Here is a 19,959-nt window from a genome sequence, read left to right as displayed (position 1 = left end):
TAGAGATGGGACACTAGGTTCCTTTGCGTAGATCAAGAACACAACATGCAAGAGGGCCTAAAATATGTTTTGTTATATAAAACAAGCTTGAGAGAAGTCTGCTAAAGCTAGTATCTTGGTTCTATGGGGTTTCGTTTTGTGGGATTTGTTGTTGCTTGTTTTTAGTGAAACATCAGGTTGCCTGAAAAGGAAGTGAACAGGAGAACTTGCGGCGTGAAGCTGAGAAGCGGTCTTATGTAAAAGCAGGTCCTTTTAACTAAATTTTGAGAAGAGAAACTGTCTTGCTCTAATGGGGGGGGGGGAGTAAATGTGACTGGACAGTATGATGTTGGCTTCATGTCCACTAGATCCACACATTCACACGTCTTATTTACCTTATTGCATGGTTTGACATGTCAGCTTTAGCACCAAGAGTAGAAACTGAAATTGTTTTTTAACTTGAACTGAACATAAATCATGGTGAAGTTTTATCTTCTGTACCCAAATTGAACCAAACCTACAGTGACTTTTGTTTTACATTGACTTTCTGCCTGACACTTCCTATGTTAGTTTGATTTTTGTGATCATTCTGTGACGTGTGGCATGGCAGGGTGGGGCGTATTCCTTTTTAACATTGTAAACTGAACACCTTACTTATTACATGGTAGGTATCCACAACCTAATTGAGAACCGGATCACTTTGACTGTACAATCATTTTCAAACTCACAGGGAGGAGGATGTGAGGATAGAAATATTCTTGGCATTCTTTCCTGACCAGGTTCAGTGTGAGCAGACATGCTTCCCCTTTGTGCATCCACTCCAAACAGAGAAAGCAAGAGAGGATGATGTTTCAGGGGCACTTGTGCCATCAGTGAAACTGATTCCTAAGAGGAAGCCAGAGCACGCCTGTGTTCTTGCCTTCCTTTTGAATTTAATTTCTAGTGGAGCACAATTAAGGGTTGAGGGGGTTGAACAAAATTGTTTTGCAGAATTAATGGTGGTGGGGTACCAGTTGGCCATTTGTGATCTAGGAAATGAGTTAATATGATGAGGTGGAGTACAAGGATCTGCCCTATACTGCAGATTTTGAACAAAATTTGGAGTTGAAGTATTGGCTCCTGCTGTTTCCTTCCCTCAATTGTGTATATGTCTCATTTGGTTTAGGAAGCATAATAATTTTCTATGTATTTCTTCTGGCCACAACTGAACACTCCTGTCCTTCCCCAACCAGCTTATTTTGATTGCCTAAGAGACAATTTGCAGTTCTGATAGTCCCATGAGTATTTCCTATGTTTACATCCATGCTTATTTATTTGTAAGATACTTATAAATCAATGTCACATAAAAATGTCATTATGGCACACAATAAAATAATTAAAACTTCATAAGATTATAAAATCATAAAATACAGAAGAAATGACCAACAGTGAATCAAATTAATTTTCTAAAAATGCTTGGCGAAACAAAAACGTTTTTGCTGCCTTTCACATGGAACAACTCAAAGCGGCTTCAAGTATATTAAGGCTATGTTGTTTAGAGGTACCTTCCTTTAACGGGAGGCATTGCAAGATAAATATAGCATGGTCCTAGATAGCAACTAAAATCCTGTCTAGTGCACCAGCCTACTTTGTGTAAAGGCCGTCTTTGTTATTGCCACTGCCTGTTAATGCATTGACAAAAACCATATTCTAGATACAGCAATATTTTTTTTGACTCTTGCAGTCATGGCCAAACTTAGCCCTCCAGATGTTTTGGAACTACAACTCCCATCATCCCTAGCTAACAGGACCAGTGGTCAGGGATGATGGGAATTGTAGTCCCAAAACATCTGGAGGGCCAAGTTTGGCCATGCCTGCTTTAGGGGAACTTTTTGACTTTGGGAGCCAGGTCTTTATCTGGCACCACCCCACAGGCTAACCTCCTGTTAAACATGACATCATTATGAAGTCACATGATTGACAGGTGGGTTGTTTCGCCCCTGCCTCTATATCCCTTGCTCCGGATTCCCAAACTTCTAACAGCCAGCTAGCTGTCATGTACTTTAGAATCACAGCTCAAGGGCTGTTCCCAGCCCTCTGCTTGGTGCTTTGGGAAGTGCTGAAAATGGGCCTGGCAAGCATTTATTTCTCCCCTCCCAATCAAGAAAGAAGGAGCACAGATGAAGGAGGAATGTCCAAATTTCCCCATCAGCGTTGCAGTCAAATCGAACTTGCTGAATATTGGACTGCCTTTAAAGAGACAGATCCTTCTAAAATAAGCTCAACTCAGTGCTGGAGAGTATTTTTTTATACCGTCTTTAAATGCTATCACATAGTCTTGAAAGGAGTACAGCCATGGGGGGAGGGGGGAATGTTTTAAGTTGGAAGGGGCTGGTGCAACTAACATGACAATTTATGGGCTGCTTGCATTTCTCTTGATTTAAGCCAGTGGATGGCAGGTTGAATGGCACAACTATGCAGCTCCTGCTCAGTTGTTGGTTGTCTTGTATATATTTATGAATTGGGGAGAAGATTCTTTGTCTAAAAGGTATATCACTTAATGCAACAAGAAGAATTAGCTAATTAATAGAAATCTGGATGGGTTTGCATGTGTACCCTACTACACTTTATTTCAGAAATTGCCTCCAGATTTATTGTTTGTATCTGTAAAATTGAAAGCTGAAAGGAGGGTATTCATGAAAGAAAGAAATATATCAGTGCATGTAGATTATAACAAGACTTCTACATTTTGCAACTTAAAAAAAAAAAATCAGATAAATTTTATATTCTTGTTCCATGAAGCTGTTTTTTCTTTTTATGGAGCTGACAGTATTAGAGTATTAAAGCACTGTTAAAATGTGGAGATTAGATGTCAACCAGAATGGAGATGAACGCTGTGAAGTATATAATCTTATTTGGAAGCTGTTCTGTGACTACTTGGCTGTGTATAATTGTGTGTGATTTCTCCTCTGTGAGCTTAGCAAACCAGCACTTTGTGAGTTAAGTCTTTTTCCGCAGTTCAGTTGATTTATTGGACTCGGAGCCAACACAATATTTTAATCACCATAAATGGTCAATGTTGCTGAGCATGTGTGTCTGCAAAGGATTCAAGCTAGGCATTATTTGGCTGCATTATTGTATGGCTCTGGCAAACAGATTCTTCTGGTATAATTAGATCTTTTCCAGAAACTAAACACTACAGAAGATTATTCACATTATACTCACTTTAGACTCAGTTAAATAGGAAGAGAATTTACTGGCAAATAATTAAGATTGCTATTTGGCTACTTTTGAACCAGTCTGCTCTTGTTCTTTGGAGGGCTGGTTGTTAGCTTCATGCTATTGGGTGGTATCAGTTCATTTGAATGTAAATATGCATAAAGGCAATCCCAGCTTAAAAGAGTCCAACCTAGAAATAAATGTGAATTATAGTTTGGATTGAGTGTTAAAGTATTATGAGCAGCATGCATTTCCCTCCCCCTTTTCCTTGTTTCAGTAATGAGCTACAGTGGTGTCAGCAAAAGTTCAGTCCCCCTCAACTTTCAAGAAAAAGAGTTTTTGTGTTTGCTAGATATGCTGGTGGTAGTGATATTCACAGGAGATTTAAGAGCTAAGAATATAAATGTTGCCATTCTTGGCCACAAGAGTGGCCCATGGCAGTTCTCAGAACTCAGAAAAACTACTGAGGCTGTTGAGATAAATCAGTACAGTGATTATGTTATCTTTTGTTCTGTGGATAAAATAGAGGGCATGGGGAAGGGTAGCTGTACAAAACAACAACAACAAACAGTCCTTTCCCATAAAGTTTGGATACCATTTTAGTGTACTTAATAATGACTATAAGTGAATGATGAGTGACTACTGTCAATGGAGATATGCCCCTAAACCATGTGTTGTCAATAAGCACCCCAAAGTCACAGGAACAGATTTTGTGAAACCATAGAAGTTGCAAGTCAGAAAACAGCACTTCTCTAGATATGGGCTAAGGGATGGTCTCATGTAATTGAATGCTTACATACTAAGTTAACCATCATCAGCACAGACTGGTAGATGGAACAGAAGGGGCTATGCAGTCATCTGGTGGGCTAAGCATGCAAGGGCCCTTTGAAGGGCTTTTGTGGAAATATGTGAGATGAACTTTGTACAATGATGATAATTAGGATTTATAAGAATCCCTAAGAACATAAGAATATGTCTGGATTAGGCCAAGGGCCCATCTAGTCCAGGTTTCTTGTTCTCACAGTTGTCAGCCAGGTGGTCATGGGAAGCCTTCAAGCAAGACCTGAGTGCAACAGCAACTCTCCCTACTGGTGAGTTCAAAACATCTAGGCTGCTTCTTGGTGTTGCTTCTTGGACTATGGTAGTGGAAAGAATGGGTTGCATCTACTGTTGGTTCTATTCAGAGTAGACCAATTGAAAATAAAGTACATGAATGAGCTTGGTTCGTTGATTTCAGAGGGTCTACTCTGAATATAACATAGTTGAATAGAGCCCATTTCCTCTGCCACCCACCCCGTAAACAGAAAGTCCATCATCCGCAGGTTCTGTGGATAGATTAACCATTTAGTTAATCATGACAACAGCACTCTTTTGTGGATTGGCCACTAGTTAAATGTGGGTGATTTGCACTTTGACTCAGAGTGCTAATTACACCATGAAATGTTCTTCAAAATTAAAATAAATACCATGGTGCTAATTACACCATGAAATGTCCTTCAAAAGTAAAATAAATACCAGAAAATTGAATAGTTTCTCCCCCCCCAAGTTTATTGTTTTATTTTTACTCTTCTACTGTGAAAAATGCACAGTGTAAGTGTTAGGCTAAGTAAAAAAAGGTGTATTTACACTGGATATTTGAATGGGGAGGAAGGCTGTGTGGTCATGTTCATGCATTCCTTTTTGCATTGATCCCCAGAGGGATAGACCACGGGAATCTTGGAGTTAGCACATGAGTCAGTTTCCTTTCAGCTGGGAATTTTCTTGGTGATACTACTTACACTTCTGGTTTTGTAGCAAACATCAAACTGAAGGTCCTGGGAAACTTTAGTGTAAGTCATGCTGTTAGGTTAATTAAGATTGAATGGAGGCTGCTTTTTCTCTGCATGATGAGCCTCACTTCCAAACGTGGAAACTGTTTTTAGGAGGAAGCACTTGAAAACTTTAATCTCTGTGGAGCTCATCCGTGAAGCATAGTTTGTGTGACTTGTAGTGATAATGCCCACAAATGAAGTGCTGGACCTCTTCATTCAGATCCAAGTTACTACATTATATAAAATGAAATGTTGTGTGGAAATTAACTGTGAATGTGTGCCTTTATTATTATTTTTTAAAAGGATATGGGATTTTAGAATTTCCTTTTTCTTCTTCTTTTCTAATCTCTCAAACTAAGCATGGATCTTTTTAGACCAGTAATTGGAAGTGCTGCTTCTCATTTTCCCCATTTGAATCTTGTGTCATTGCAGCTTTTGAAAGATCTGAAGGGATAGTATTAAAACCAGAAGGAAGACATGCATGTACAAATCATTGAGTTTTTTGTGTCAATAAGAATATACCAACTGCATGATGTGGAATTTAATAAAAGCCAATGGGAGCTTTTTCTACTAGTCTTTTGGCACTGGTTACATAATTTTGCCAAGTTCTGTGTATGTTTAGAGCTTTGGAAGTGTTTTATACATGTCTACTTCAAAAGCAAGTCCCACTGAAGTCAGTGGTGCTTCCACCCAGGAAACTGGGTTTGGGTTTGCTGTCCCTCAACTCAGAGTAGCTGATGTTAAGTAGTCCTTCAGTTTTCTGTTCTTTGAAACCTAGATTGTGTCCCAGTGAGATTAAGATTCTGTTACTGATCTAGGGATTTGGATCAAATCTTCTTGTTGGCCCTTCGTATAACCATGTCTAGATATGAATAAGAGGGTAATTTAATCCTCAAAGCATTTTTGATGGCATGTGTCCCACTTAATTAAAAAGAGAAAGTTATGGACATATCCATTAATGAGAAGAGTTTTATACAGGGCACAGTTGGGAAACTGCTAGTAGGAATATTCCCATGTTAATACATCCGAGACAGACTAAGGAATAATGACAAATGGTTAGTGGAAACATGCTTTTTTCATAAATCACAGAGGATCTTTGTTTTGGTAGCAGAAGAGATGACTAAGAGCCCTGTAGTATCTTTAATGACTATATATTGTGGCATTAGGTGTATGAAATAGTTGCCTGAAAGGGGTAGGTATATAGATTCTGAATAAATAAGAAAGAGGTAAAATATGTTATTGCATTAAGTGATCTCAAAAGCTTAAGCAATGCAGAAGTTGTGTTTCCCCTTTTGTTGAGTACAATAAGACTGAATAACCTATGGTACAGGTGTTTTATCTGTCAACCAGCTTAAAGCTATTCGTTATAAAATTGTCTTAAGTAAGTTGCATTATTGCATGTATGTTTATAATAGCACTCATTGAGTATGTGAGGACATATCTGTTAACATGCTCTTATCAGAAGCTTTTAAAAGCCTCATTTTTCGTGTTTCTTTACTTATTTTGAAGTAGACCATGTCTGGAATTCATATTTTTTCAACCTGAACGTCGGTTAAAGATTAGAACCAAATTAACCTAATAATGCAATTTAGCTCTTCTGATTGGGAATTTTAAACCTCCCTCCCACTCATAATGTGAATATAGTTAGTGTTAAGGAAGTGTATTATGCAATCAAGGAAACGTTTTCTTAAGTATTTGCGGGGCCTGTTATTGCTCTATGTAGGATTGTGTTCTAAAGGCTGTAGATTTGTGTTAGCCCTCCACCTCCCTCCTTCCTGTTACTACAAAATAAAAAGGAGCTGGCAAAAGCATTCAATTTCAGCCAGAGACCACAGGCAACCTTGCTTCCTGAAGGGGATTTGCATGATCATGCTGGTGTGGGTGGGTGTCCCACCCCCCAGCCGCCACCCGCCACCCGCCATGCCACAGCAATCATGACTATTGTAGTTTTCTGAGAGCAACTTTCTTTGTTGTGGCTGTTCATATAGTTATAAGTATATACTCACAAGGCACAATCCTATGATTCCTGAGTGATTGTCTCAGGGGGAAACAGGATATTTCAGGTCTCTCCTAGCTGAAGGTAGCGAGAGAGGTCCTTCCTTGAAAAGGGAACTCTAACCTTGGAATCCTCCTCCCTGCAGCTTCCAAAAGGTTTGCAGCTAGTGCTTCTCCTACTTTGAGATGACAAAAACTAGGTGTGCTGGGGATTTGCTAGGAATGTCCTGGAAGAGGTTGTGGATCCACAGAATCCAAATCATTTTGTTTCACTGATGTGCCCCTGGAGCAGTGGCAGGACTATGCCAGTCCTGGAGCTGGTGTTATATATTTCCCTTCTATACCTCTCAATGGAAGGAAAAAGCTTTGGTAAATAAAAACTGTTGTAAAAGGCCTAATAAAAAGGGAAAAGCTACACCCTCTTAAAAAAAATCCTCCCACCCTCCCATTTTCTCTCTCTCTTTCCCACATTATTTGAATTTAAGGCAAAAAAATTAAGTATGATAGAAATAGATGCACAGCTTTAGTCAATATTGCATTTTTAAAAAATAAATAAAGAATTTTCAACAGAAAAATATATTAGGGGGCTGTTTTCTGTTTCAGAAATAAAACCCTCTGTTCCATACAACTGCCTCTTGCTGCTGGATCAACAATAGCAATGGACTTTTTTTCATTGGAAATGGTCCCTGTCCCATTCCGTTTTTGTTCCAATTAAAAAGCAGTTTATTACTTTGTACAAGTCTTTCCTAATTTGAACTGTTGTCTTGTTTGTTCAAGCAGAAAAGAAGAGCAGAAATAAACCTCAAAGAGCACATCCTGCCCCAGTCAACAAAACCTTCCCTCCAATCTTCCTAAAAGGCCTAAGTGACCTCAAGGTGATGGATGGAAGCCAAGTGATTATGACAGTAGAAGTTTCGGGTAAGAGCCAGTGCTTATTAATGGATCGTGGTCACCTGTTTTGAGGTTTGACAAGGCTACTTTAACCCAGCAGTTTCTCTTCCTGGTTTCTAGGCACTTTTTTATATCCCAGTTTTTCCTTCTAACATTTGGAAAGTCAACATTTAGGGAGGCTTGTCCTGGCCAGGAAAATTCATGCATATCTTCAATAAATTTGCTTATTTTAAACATATTTTGCTCTTAACCCATCCTAAGACTTCAAAGATTAGGCAGACAATAGGGTCCTTTCAGACAATATGTTTTGTGTGGCTGGGGTTTTAATTTTAGTTTGCACTGGGGCATTATCTGCCACATATGGTATGTTTTAAGGCCAGTGCTGTAACCCACCCACAGCCCAGTGGAAAGTACAAAAAAAAATCCATATAAACCCTTCTTCCATCTGCATGGAACAGATAGAGTTTAAAGAAAGTGCAGTGGATGGTATTTCCAGCCACTGTCTGCGGAGTGGGGAAGAGTCATTTAAAATGTGTAAAAAGGAGGCTATAGAGAAATCTTTATCTGGAATTTATTACATCTAGTGTGCTTTGGAAAACCAGAATTGTGGATGTATTTATGTGGGTGCATGTGCGACTGCAGATGAAGTGGAAGGGTTTTTTTTGGGAGGGGGGATATCATTGTGTACCATGGGACTGTAAAGTAGGCTGGAATCTGACAATTCCATAGTGAGGAAAGCACAAAAAAGAGACTACATGCTACTTCTGCATATGCTATTATATAGATTTTGCTGCAGACATTTCCATAAGAAGGGCAGGACTGCAATATGTGCATCACCCCTTCTCAAGGACAGATTTGCATAAGATTTGCATAAATTAATGTACATGGATAGATGCAAATTTAGAAATAAATATTATAATGTAAATAAAAATAACAATACAAAGGGACAGAGAATCTGTTGTCAGGTGAGCTGTGGATGCAGACTGAGAATGGACTACTTCAGGGCTCCTCCCTTCATGGGATTCTTTATCGATATTCAGCAGCTGGACTGGACAGCCCTTCAAATAGAGGACACCATCAAATAGTAGACTGTCCTCTCACTGATCTTTCAATAGAGGACTGCCTTCTGTAAAGAAGTACACATGGCCATCCTAGATGGTGCAGAGCCTTGTGGCTCCTGGATTCACAGGAAAGCATAGGACAGCAGGAGGGTTGTTAAATAGCTAAATTTAAGTGCCATTATATGCAATATGCCCTCAGTGTAATTTTGAGCTACCTGAATGTAGCTGAGAATAGGTCTATTTTAAAAACCTATGTAAAAGGAAGTCAAAGTGAGTTGTTTGTTCCTCCTTATCTCATGACTGCAGTTGGCCTAGTAGAATAGCTCGCACGCTTCCGTTGTTGCTTATGGTTTATCTCAAAGCCTTGTGTTTTGTTGTGGCTCAGCTAACCCGCCTCCAGAAATAATTTGGCTGCACAATGGGAAAGAAATCCAGGAAACGGAGGATTTTCATTTTGAGAAGAAGGGGAATGAATATAGCCTGTATATCCAGGAGGTATTCCCTGAGGATACTGGAAAGTACACCTGTGAGGCTTGGAATGACTTAGGAGAAATTCAGACTGAAGCAACACTAACTGTACAAGGTAATTCTTTTCTGTCCTTCTCAGCATTATTTAGCATTTGTGACAGCGACACAGGAAAGCATTCTGCTGTACCCGATGAATGACAGTTTCAAAGAGAGAGGAGAGGATTCAAACTTTCCCCTTGTAGTTTCATTTTCTGTATAACTTTCTCAAGAAGTCTGCATATTTAAGAATCTACTCTAATCTCCAAACCAGGAAAAGTATAGCAGAGTATAAAATCAGAATATAAGGGTGTATGTAAAGGTTGTAGATTGCTTCTGCAAAAATTTTGGAAAGTTAGGCACTTGAGTGTCAATAATAAGCCAGGGATAAGACAATAAATGACTATGTTATCTTCAGTACCAGAGACAGCATACCTCTGAATTTCATTTGCTGGGGAGCATGAGGAGGAAATTATTATTATGCTTGTGTCCTGCCTGTGGTAGGCTGCTGTGAGAACAGGATGATGGACTAGATGGGCCTTTGGTCTGATTCAGCCACACTTTTCTTACACTTCAAGAAACTTAGCAGACTGTCAATAATTAATATGGCATTTTAAGATCAAGTTACAGTCTGCATTCATCTGTATCACTGTTATGTCTCTTCCTTGTGGATCCTCTCCTTTGTGGATAAAGTAACAATATAGATGGATGGATGGATAGATGATAGGGTGGGGAGTAACACAGTATTATTGGAGGTGTTCAATTTCACCATGGTTGACAGGATCAGGTATTTCTTTAGGCTTTAAAGTTAAAAATTTCTGGAAATCTGCTTGGCCCAGCTTATATGGAAACATCCTTGATATTATCGTAAGTGAGCATGAGGAACTAATCCAAAAGGGAAGTGTAGCCAAGCCACTAAGGAGCACAATGAGTGATTGCCGTGAATTTTTTGTGGACAGAAAAATGCAGATAGGGAAACCAAAGCAAACTCTACATCAGTATCAGAGGGGAAAGAGGAGTTAAAAGGAGTGCTTGGTAAGGTAACTGCATGGATGATGCTTGTTGGAAATATTTTATTTATAAAAATATTTATAGACCACTATATCGCCATACTATATTTTTGTAAGGAAAAATATCGTCACACTGCAGTTTATGTGGCTGCTGATAAATGGCCATGGTGACTGCACCATGAGGACAGAACAGCAGGCAGGAGGTGCAGGCAGATAGGTGAGCAAGCAGGGACAAGCAGAAGGTAACTGGAGGCAGGCAGATGAGTGTGGCTCACACTTTACAAGCCTTCCTGCTCTCCTCCAGGTGCTGCCACTGGTTTGGGGGATAGTGTGCAAATGAGCAGGCAAGCAGAGTGAGTGGGGTAGGGCACCACCAACAGAAAGAAGTGTGCTTTTCTCCTTTTCTTTCCCAATCCCCTTGCCCGTGGCATCGGTGAAAGGGGGTCTTGGGGCAAGCTGTGAGAAGAGACGGGAGCTTGGGGTAAATGATGGGAGGATGGGAATTAGCAGTGCCTATGTTGTATTCATTTTGTCACCTGCTTGAAACATTTTTATTTAGGCATTTTTGTTTATGCAAACAGGTTATCTGTGTTTTAACTTTTTTTTAGCTACTGCCACTTTTTAACATTTTCTGAACATCTTTAAATTTTCTGAACATCTTTAAATATGTTTTTACTGTTTTATTTCATATTTTTGTAAATCACTTAGAGGATTTTTTTTTACAATCAAGTAGTATGTAAATTTTCTTAGACACAATGGAAATAAAAATTGGTCTACAAGCAAATATATTGTTCTTTACTGTCCCTATACTAGAAGCCATGCAATAATTCTGTTAAATGGCAATTCATGTTGTTTTTCTTCCTAACTTAAACTTTGGACCCTTGGAAAACTTGTTCAGAAGCCAGACATTCTTCTGGCTTTTATTGCTAGGGTCATAAAAATAGTGGATATCTGCAAATACAAACAAGCCCTTAAAAGAAGGCTGATTCTCCCTAGATAAATCTCCGTTATGGCTGTACTCACTACTAGAAGAAAGGGAGATACCCTTAGCTAAGGCCCCAAGCTTTATTTCCCTCCATTGACTTAATTATGTGTAATCCCAAATAGTTTTTGCTTCAGTGTTGTGAGTTGCTGTTCAGAACTTCAGGTGCCTATGTTTGATTTTCATAACATTTCAGATGTTGACTTTTCCCATTCCTTAGTTCCTCTGAATATAAGAGAGGAACCAGCAACCTAAGGATTAGCAGCATTAAGATTCTGAAATGGAGAGTTTAACCCTTTGGATATTCCCAAGGTGGTAGTGGAAAGTAATTCAAATGAGGATAGCAATTCTGGTCTTTTGGCATAGGTGTTCTCTACCTGTGGTCAACCTTTGAAAGGACAGACAAGAAGGCAGAATTTCTAAATGAATTATTTACTACAATTAAAGTCAATCTGCTCAAAACCATGGTGGCTATCAAATCTAATACATGTTCACCTACTTTCACTATTTCTTATGGTGACACTTTTCTCTCCATTCAGAGTCAGATTAATTTTATACAACTACTGTGGTCATGGCCAGCAGGTGGGTTCATCTCCTTTGCCTGAAAAGAAGAAAAAATGGAGAAAGGAAGAAAAAGGAAAGAAGGAAATTTTCATGTGCATAAGAATTTCTATTTATTTATTTTTTACTGAACTCATTGTGTTTCTACCTTAGTAATTCTAACAGGTGCACTCCTAACTAGTTTGAGTCATGGCCCAATATGATGTCCTGCAATAGTGTGAGATAGTCAAATTGGTGTTCAAATGCTGATGAGACTTTGCTGAGCCAGATGGATCCTGGTCTCAGATCCATCAAGGCTTAATGTTGTTTGGGTTAGAATGGCTACCAGAGTTTCCAGTGTTGGTTTGGGAGGAGAAGAACTTTGATTCTGGGCTTGCACTACCAGCACATGCTAGGTTGGATGTGCTAGACTATGACTTTATGCACATAGGATAGCTCTCTCTCTCTCTGGATGGTGAAGCACCTGTGCTGTGTACAAAAGAAGAAATGATGTAAATTAATGTGATGTAAATACAGTAAATTAATGTGAATCCTAAAATAGTAACTTCAGGTTGAATTAATCCACTTAGCTGTTTATATTTTGAATCACACCCACCTCCATTACTTCTTTCAGCTTTTTCTTTTTTCTTTATTTTTCTTCCAGAGCCTCAGGATGGCATTCAGCCATGGTTCATTAGCAAGCCAAGATCAGTGATAGCAGAAGCTGGGCAGAATGTCCTTATTTCCTGTGCCATTGCTGGAGATCCTTTCCCCATGGTTCATTGGTTCAAAGATGGGCAGGAAGTGATGCCAGGAGCAGGATGTGAATTCCTGCAAAATGAAGACATCTTCACATTGATTATAAGAAATGTACAGCCTTCTCATATTGGGCAGTACGAAATACAACTCAGGTATGTCAAGTGCAAAGTTATATGGTGCTAAACAGTTGTATTTATTTATGCATGCCATTTCTATGCCACTTAGTTATTCACATTTATAAATGGTGGACATGAAATGTAGTCCTAAATGTGAACTATAAGACATTTTAATAATTTATTAATGAATGGTTATTTTCACCTTCCCGGAGCATGCATAAGTAGTCATGGAAATTGACATTGTGGGCATTATGTTTACATTTGTAGCAGCCATTGATGTTTAGCCCAGGCTTGCTATGTTGCAAGCATTTTGCAGTTGCTGCCTTTTCATAGCCTGCTTTTCACATTGGCCTGCTTTCAGTGGATCTTTAAGGCTCAAACTACACAGCATGTGGGGTTCTGTGTTTTTATTCTTCCTTTATTAGAAATGAAAATCAGGCAGTCATTTTTTTTTGGTGAGAGTAACTTTCCAAAGTGGCATTTTAACCCTCAGTGACAGAGATACAAGTAAAGATGTGATCTCTTGCCTTCCCCCCCTGCAGGTGAAAAACCTTTGGGTAGGAGATTTTGTCTTGAAAATAAGAAGCGAGGAAAGGGTTAAATGGCTGTGTGTGCTCTCCCTCTCTCTCTCTCTCTCCCCCCCCCCCCTTATTCTGCTCTGGCTTGCAGACTGTCTAGGCTGATTTTATGTTATTTTTTAAACTCAGGGTAGGGGGAAAGGCATGCATAACATTGTTGTGTGTGATAGTAGGTGGCTCAAACTGGGCATTCTGCCCTGATAATTTCCCACAATACAAACAGGGGGATTCGCTGCTTCACAAAATTGTTTGAAATGTGTATGGACTGCAGGTCAAAAAATTGTTTTTATATACTTCTTTTGGCATGGACAGACTTTAGGCTTGCAGACCTGGCTTCATTTTTTTAAAAACTGGAACCCTGAGGTTCACCAACCAGTGCCATGAGCAGAGTAGTGGATCAAGGAGCAGAGCCAGTTATTTACCATACTCCATGAGCCATTCCCCGGGATGACTTGAATATATAACTGCAAATCTACATCTGAGTTAGAATCCTTGAACTGTAGTAACAGCCTGTCCTTTTGTGGGAAGGGGGGAAGCAGTTTTGTTGTTGCTGTCGTTAAAGTTTGAGAGTCAGAAATCTTTGAAAAGCTACTGCAAATCATCCAGAAATCTAATAGATCCCAGTCTGCCTTCTGACCACCCCTAATTCATTGGTGTAGCGTGGAAAGAACTCTGTGCTGTTTTGCAAAAGCCTATCAAAGCAGTTTATAGTATTGCACAGCATTTATTTGCCCACATATGGATCCATTCACCACTTTTGTAGGATTTGAATTTAGGTATGTTCTTTAAACATTGTGTCAACTTAAATGTTTTTGACTGGGGGAAAAACAACTCATGTTCAGATTCTTTTTCCTCCAGGCAAGGCTGATCAAATGCTAAAGTATATTCCCTGGTATGGTCTTAAGAAAAGCAGTGGTACAGCTTCATACTGATAATATCATTACACGCTATTTACTGTGCTTAGATGTATTGCCTTATTCGGTTAATATTTTTGATTTTGTTTAACCTACGTGACTTTTTTTGGCCTGGGATAACTTTTAAACAAACTGTCTTGTGCTACCTATTTAGTTTTAGTTAAATCCAAAAGTTTCCTGTGCAGCCCAGTCCTATGCATGGAACTCACTAGGAAGTAAGTTCTACTGTGGGGGCTTTACTCTCAGGGAAGTATTGCAGTCTTAGGGTTACATCTTAAATTTTACTGCCCCAATTCAGTGTTCTGTGGGTACAAGTTTTTGGTTTTCGTTTGCTTGTTTTTTTGAACTTTCCACCTTACATATTCAGTATGGAATGTCTAGGAAGAGGAGGTGGGACTGCAGTTAGTGGGCTGATGGGATTCTGTTGGTTCTGGGTTTAGAATAGAAAGTGAAGCTGTGTTGTAGAGATTTAAAACTGAATCTAATTAAGCTTTGAAGGTTCATAGAAGCATAGAGTTTTAGAACTGGAAGGAACCTTGAAGGTCATCTAGTCCAACCCCCTACAATGCAGGAATCTCAACTAAAGCATCCCTGACAGATGGCCACCCAACCTCTGCTTTAAAACCTCCAAGGAAGGAGAGTCCACCACCTCCCAAAGGAGTCCGTCCCACTGTTGAACAGCTCTTAACATCAGAAAGTTCTTCTGATGTTTAGTCAAAATCTTCTGTCTTGTAACTTGAAGCCATTGGTTTGAGTCCTACCCTCTGGAGCAGGAGAAAACAAGCTTGCTCCGTCTTCCATGTGATAACACTTTAGATATTTGAAGATGGCTGTCTTCTCAGTCTCTTCTTCACCAGGCTAAACATACCCAATTCCCTCAGCTGTTCCTCATAAGGCTTGGTTTCCAGACCACGGCACACATTCCAGCTTGTCAATACCCTCCTTAAAGTGGTGCCCAGAACTGGACACAGTACTTTTGGTGTGGTCTAACCAAGGCAGAATAGAGTGGTACTATAACTTCCCTTGATTGGGCGCTGTTGATGCAGCCTAGAACAGCATTAGCTTTATTTGCTGTTGCATCACACTGTTGACTCATGCGAAACTTGTGGTCTACTAAGACCCCTAGATCCCTTTCTTATGCACTATTAACAAGCCAAGTGTCCCCCATCTTATATTTGTGCAACTATGTTTGTTCCTACTAAAATTCATTTTGTTGCGTTGGGCCCAGTTCTCCAAACCATTAAGGTCATCTTGAATCCTGAATCTGTCTTCCCTGGGCATTAGCTACCCCTCCCAGATTGATGTCATCTGCGTCCCAAAAAAGGGGATAGATTTGCATTAAAATTGTGTACATGGTCATAATAATAATAATAATATAATAATAATAATAATATAATAATAAAATTTATTTATATCCTGCCCTCCTCAGCCGAAGCCGGGCTCAGGGTGGCTAACAACAATACAACAGTACAAAAGTACAGCATAAACAACACTCTAAAATCATTCAAATGCAAATTTAGAAAGAAATGGTACAGTTTAACTAAAAATACTATACATCTCACCACAGTGAGGAAAGCTGAGACCAGGTTGCTGTCCAGGTACTACTTATAAATGGGCAGCTTCAGGGTTCCTGCTCTCCCGTAATAGTGATCTTTATCTGTAGAGCAGATGATCAGGCACCAAATGGGTTGCAAGTGACCAAAGTATTTTGTGTCAACACATGTTTGTGTGTTCTGTGTTGAGCTTGAGTTTGCATGCCAAATTGCCTAGCTGTAAACATGCCATCAGTGTGATTTAAAATGACTTGAATCTAGTTCTGAATAGACCTATTTGCAGCCTGTGAGCTTCCAGATGACATTGCTTCCAATTCCCAACTGCCCTCAGCCCCAGCCAGTGTGGCCAATAGTCAGACATGATGGGAGCTGGACTTAAAAGGACCACAGGTTCTCCATCCCTGGTTTCGATTGTATGGTCTAAGCCGGTTATGTGGGTGTAGAAGATAATGGCTCAATTCACATCTAAAATAAAAGGTTCAGCAGGTTGATTTTAGTCATATGTCTCTGTTCTGAAGGTTCTGCTAAATCCCATTCATTTTGAAAACATAATGGGATTTGGTTAAAAAAGAATACTCCAGGAGTTTCTCATGTTCCTATTTCTACATCCAGTGCCTTGAGAATGTTTCCAGAGAGATAAATCTTTCAGATAATATTAATTAAAAGAAAAACCTTCCAGGCTAGTCATGGGGTTGGGCTTATAGTGGGAAACCCTTAAAAATCCACCCTCCGATAAAATATCTCCTCCTTCTTTTAACTGTTGGCAAAGGGCCAGCCCATCTTTCTTTTCTTTTAAATGAATGCAGTAGCATTGTTTATAGAGTTGCCTGAAGCCATAAAATCTGTGTTGCTTCCCCCCTCCCCCACTTGGCATCTCTTGGGGGAGATGAGCCATTTTGAAGATGTATCTTCTGTGAAGCATAACATGGTTTGGGGGGGGGTTGGGAAAAGGGGAAAGTATTTTAATGACTTCTTTAATGGGAGTCATTTCCAGCAGGCATCTCTGGCATTCCTCTGCAAAAGGAAGAATAAGTGCTCAGCACCATATATGGTGACAGTTTTATTTTTTTTATTTTTTTAATATAAACATGCACAGACTGAAACAATCTGCAAGGGAAGGAGAAGAGGGGGTGGGGAAGGGAAGAGGGGTCCCTGCTTTTAATATCTTAGTGTTATGAAAGTTATAAGCTTGGTATTGTATAAACAAACACAGGGACAAGGCTTGGAGAACTTTTTAAGCGTTGCAAAACAGTGCTTTTCCCTTGCTTGGAGTTCACAACTTTTGATATTTATTTTCCTTCAGGTTGCTTGTTTTGGAGGTAAAACACACACACCCCAGCCTTTATTTTGAAGCTCATTAGCAATGACTCAGTGTGCCTTTCAAGCAGGGAGAAAAGTTCCAGGGGTGGGGAATATTGTTTGTTTTCAGACAGTGATAGCAACTTGGATGTTTACTGGGATATTGGGCTCGGTGCAGGGAAAACCAGGCATAGTGAGGGTTGGGTTTGGGTGGTTTGGGTATGTGGTTTGCTCAGTTTACTTTCTGATTTTAACTTTTTCAGAAACCAAGTTGGAGAATGCAGCTGTCAGGTATCTTTGATGCTGAGAGAAACTTCCACAGGAGAAATACACAGAGAGTAAGTACAATTCCCAGGGACTTACATGGGTGGGTTCTATTTTTTGCTTTGCTAATTCTCTTACCTTTTAGACTCAAGTTGGCTGCTGTTCAGCCTAATCCCCAAATGTGACCCAACAAATTGTTTTCATCACACAGCTGAAGCAAACTGTACCAAGCCAGCGTGGAGCACTTTTTTATTTTATTATTTTTTTGCATGTGTGTAGCCTTATATGGTTCCTGAAGTCATCAGTGATGCAGTTAACTAATGGAGCAAGTTCTTCTAATCAGCCTTCTCTTCTATAAACATATTTTGTCCTGGCTCTAAGGTGGTTCCTTGATATTTTAAACCAACTCTTTGCTTGCCCTTTTTCTCTTCTCCCTCCCCTTCTCCCTCCTCCTTCCCTGCAACTCTTCTCTGCTTGCAGTGGGAGGCAGACGGAACAGAGAGATGCTGATAATCATGATGCACTGACATTTGGAAGCATTGGAGACTTCAGAAAGAGTACTGGTGAAGTCCAGCAAGTTGAGGAAGAGCAGGAGGACGTTCGGGGTGTGCTCAAGAGGCGAGTAGAAACCCGGGAGAGTACAGAGGAGAAGCTTAGGCAGCAGGAGGCTGAACAGATTGACTTCCGCGACATTTTGGCAAAGAAAGTCAACACCAAAAGTTTTTCTGAGGAGGAGCTGAAAGAAATTCCAGCCGAACAGATGGACTTCCGTGCTAACCTGCAGCGGCAGGTCAAGCCCAAGACCTTGTCGGAAGAGGAAAGGAAAGTCCATGCTCCTCAACAGGTAGACTTCCGTGCAGTGCTGGCAAAAAAGGGCGCCCCCAAACCTTCATTTCCAGAGAAGGCACCTGCCCCAAAGCCAGCTACCCCAGATTTTAGGTCTGTGCTTGGCGCTAAGAAAAAAGCACCAACTGAGAATGGTGACCCTGGTGCTCAAGCCCCAAATGCTAACGCTATCCCGGATGTGCAGAAACCCAGCACCCACCCCAAAGTGGCCGATGCAAGTGCCAACTCCAAAAACCCACCAGTATCCAAGGCACTGGACACCCAGAATGCCAGCTCTAAAATACCAAATGCTAGCACTGTTTCAGAAGCCAAGGATGCTAGCCCCACATCTAAAACACAGAATGCTAGTATTAACTCTGAAGCCCAGCTTGCCAGAACCAACTCTGAATTGCCACATACCAAACTGAAGGAGAAAGAGGATAAGAATGACAACAACTGCAAAGGTGGTTGCCCACCGGTAGTCGATGGAGGAATAATTGAAGAGAAAGTAGAGGATAACAAAAAAGAGCAGCCAAAGGGAACAGCACCATCATTTACCGAAAAGCTACAGGATACTCATGTTGTAGAAGGTGACAAATTAATCTTGCAGTGTCAGGTTTCCTCAGATCCACCTGCTGCTGTCACTTGGACTCTGGATGGGAAAGTCATCAAATCGTCGAAGTTCATTGTCCTCTCTCAAGAAGGTAAAATGATGCAAACAGCAAGGCAGCTGTGTGTCTCACTGCTGTTACAGCCTACTTCTTTCATTTTTGTTAAGTAAATTTTGCTCTTTTTAACTTGTTATGTATATCACTATTTTAGTGCTAACCCTGTAATTGATTCCAGATGTGTTTGTTGCTGGCGTGCTGGGGACAAGGAATAGTCTTATTAAACATGTTTCCGGCAGATCAGCATCTAACATCTTGCAGATGCAAGCTGAATCGTCTTCCGTTCTTGTTTAAGTTATATTTAAATGTGGTTTTAGGATTCTGAAATCCAGTATCTACTTAATGAGTATTTAATTGGAAACTGGTCTATAGCAAGGGGATCATATCAATTTCAGTATCTAAATTCAGATATGATTCTCCTATTACGTGAAAAATTTTGCATGACTCTTGCTGAGTCGTGGGAACTTTGGAAGGAAAATAAATGAGTTTGGGGTAGAATTATACCTTAAAACATGTTCTGGAAATGAAGCCTGGAAAGGAATCCTCTGGAATAAGAGTGTAAGTGACTTGACTCTTAGTATGTTCAACATAGATGTTTTAAATAATTTTGATACTAGTTGACAAATACAGTAGTAGCATACCAGAATTCAGGAAATGCTTTATTGAACATCCTGTTTTCGTACTGTTTTTAGGATCAGTGGTGACACAAAAGTTCTCTAGTCCAATTCTCTGTATAAGAGTTAGGAATGCTTAGTGCAAAGGATTCTAACAATTTAGCCCACACTGTGTATATGCTGATGTTTCACAGAGGGAGGGAGGGAGATGGATATGGCAATTGCCACAGATACCTGGAGCATGCAGCGTGTATTTAACCAATCAAAATTGTTCAGGTGCCAAAGTCACAAAGCACCATTACAGGTTAATGTTTTAAATTAGAACTATCTTGAAGCCTCATTTCACCCGAACTTCGTGAGGGCTTGGGTCCTGCAACCACCATTTTTAATACAATTGT

The 19,959-nt window shown here is 40.0% G+C and overlaps 1 protein-coding gene across 8 annotated transcripts in view; it reads left to right on the top strand.

Annotated features, from left to right (window-relative positions):
• The window catches only part of MYLK (myosin light chain kinase), a 181,723-nt gene that overhangs the window by 95,653 nt on the left and 66,111 nt on the right, over positions 1 to 19,959 (top strand). For 6 of the 8 annotated variants that reach the window (XM_081188192.1, XM_081188193.1, XM_081188191.1 and 3 more), the window contains 5 exons: positions 7,761 to 7,901; positions 9,321 to 9,518; positions 12,636 to 12,882; positions 17,454 to 17,528; positions 17,935 to 18,983. In XM_081188192.1, the coding sequence (XP_081044318.1) occupies positions 7,761 to 7,901; positions 9,321 to 9,518; positions 12,636 to 12,882; positions 17,454 to 17,528; positions 17,935 to 18,983 (1,710 nt within the window). Of the gene's footprint in view, positions 1 to 7,760; positions 7,902 to 9,320; positions 9,519 to 12,635; positions 12,883 to 17,069; positions 17,211 to 17,453; positions 17,529 to 17,934; positions 18,984 to 19,959 lie in introns of those variants that run through there. The other 2 variants (XM_081188190.1, XM_081188197.1) reach the window with 2 other exon arrangements.

Source organism: Podarcis bocagei, assembly GCF_964188305.1.
Source record: "Podarcis bocagei genome assembly, chromosome: 1".
NCBI lineage: Eukaryota > Metazoa > Chordata > Lepidosauria > Squamata > Lacertidae > Podarcis > Podarcis bocagei.
This window is presented reverse-complemented; position numbering and strand designations above follow the sequence as displayed.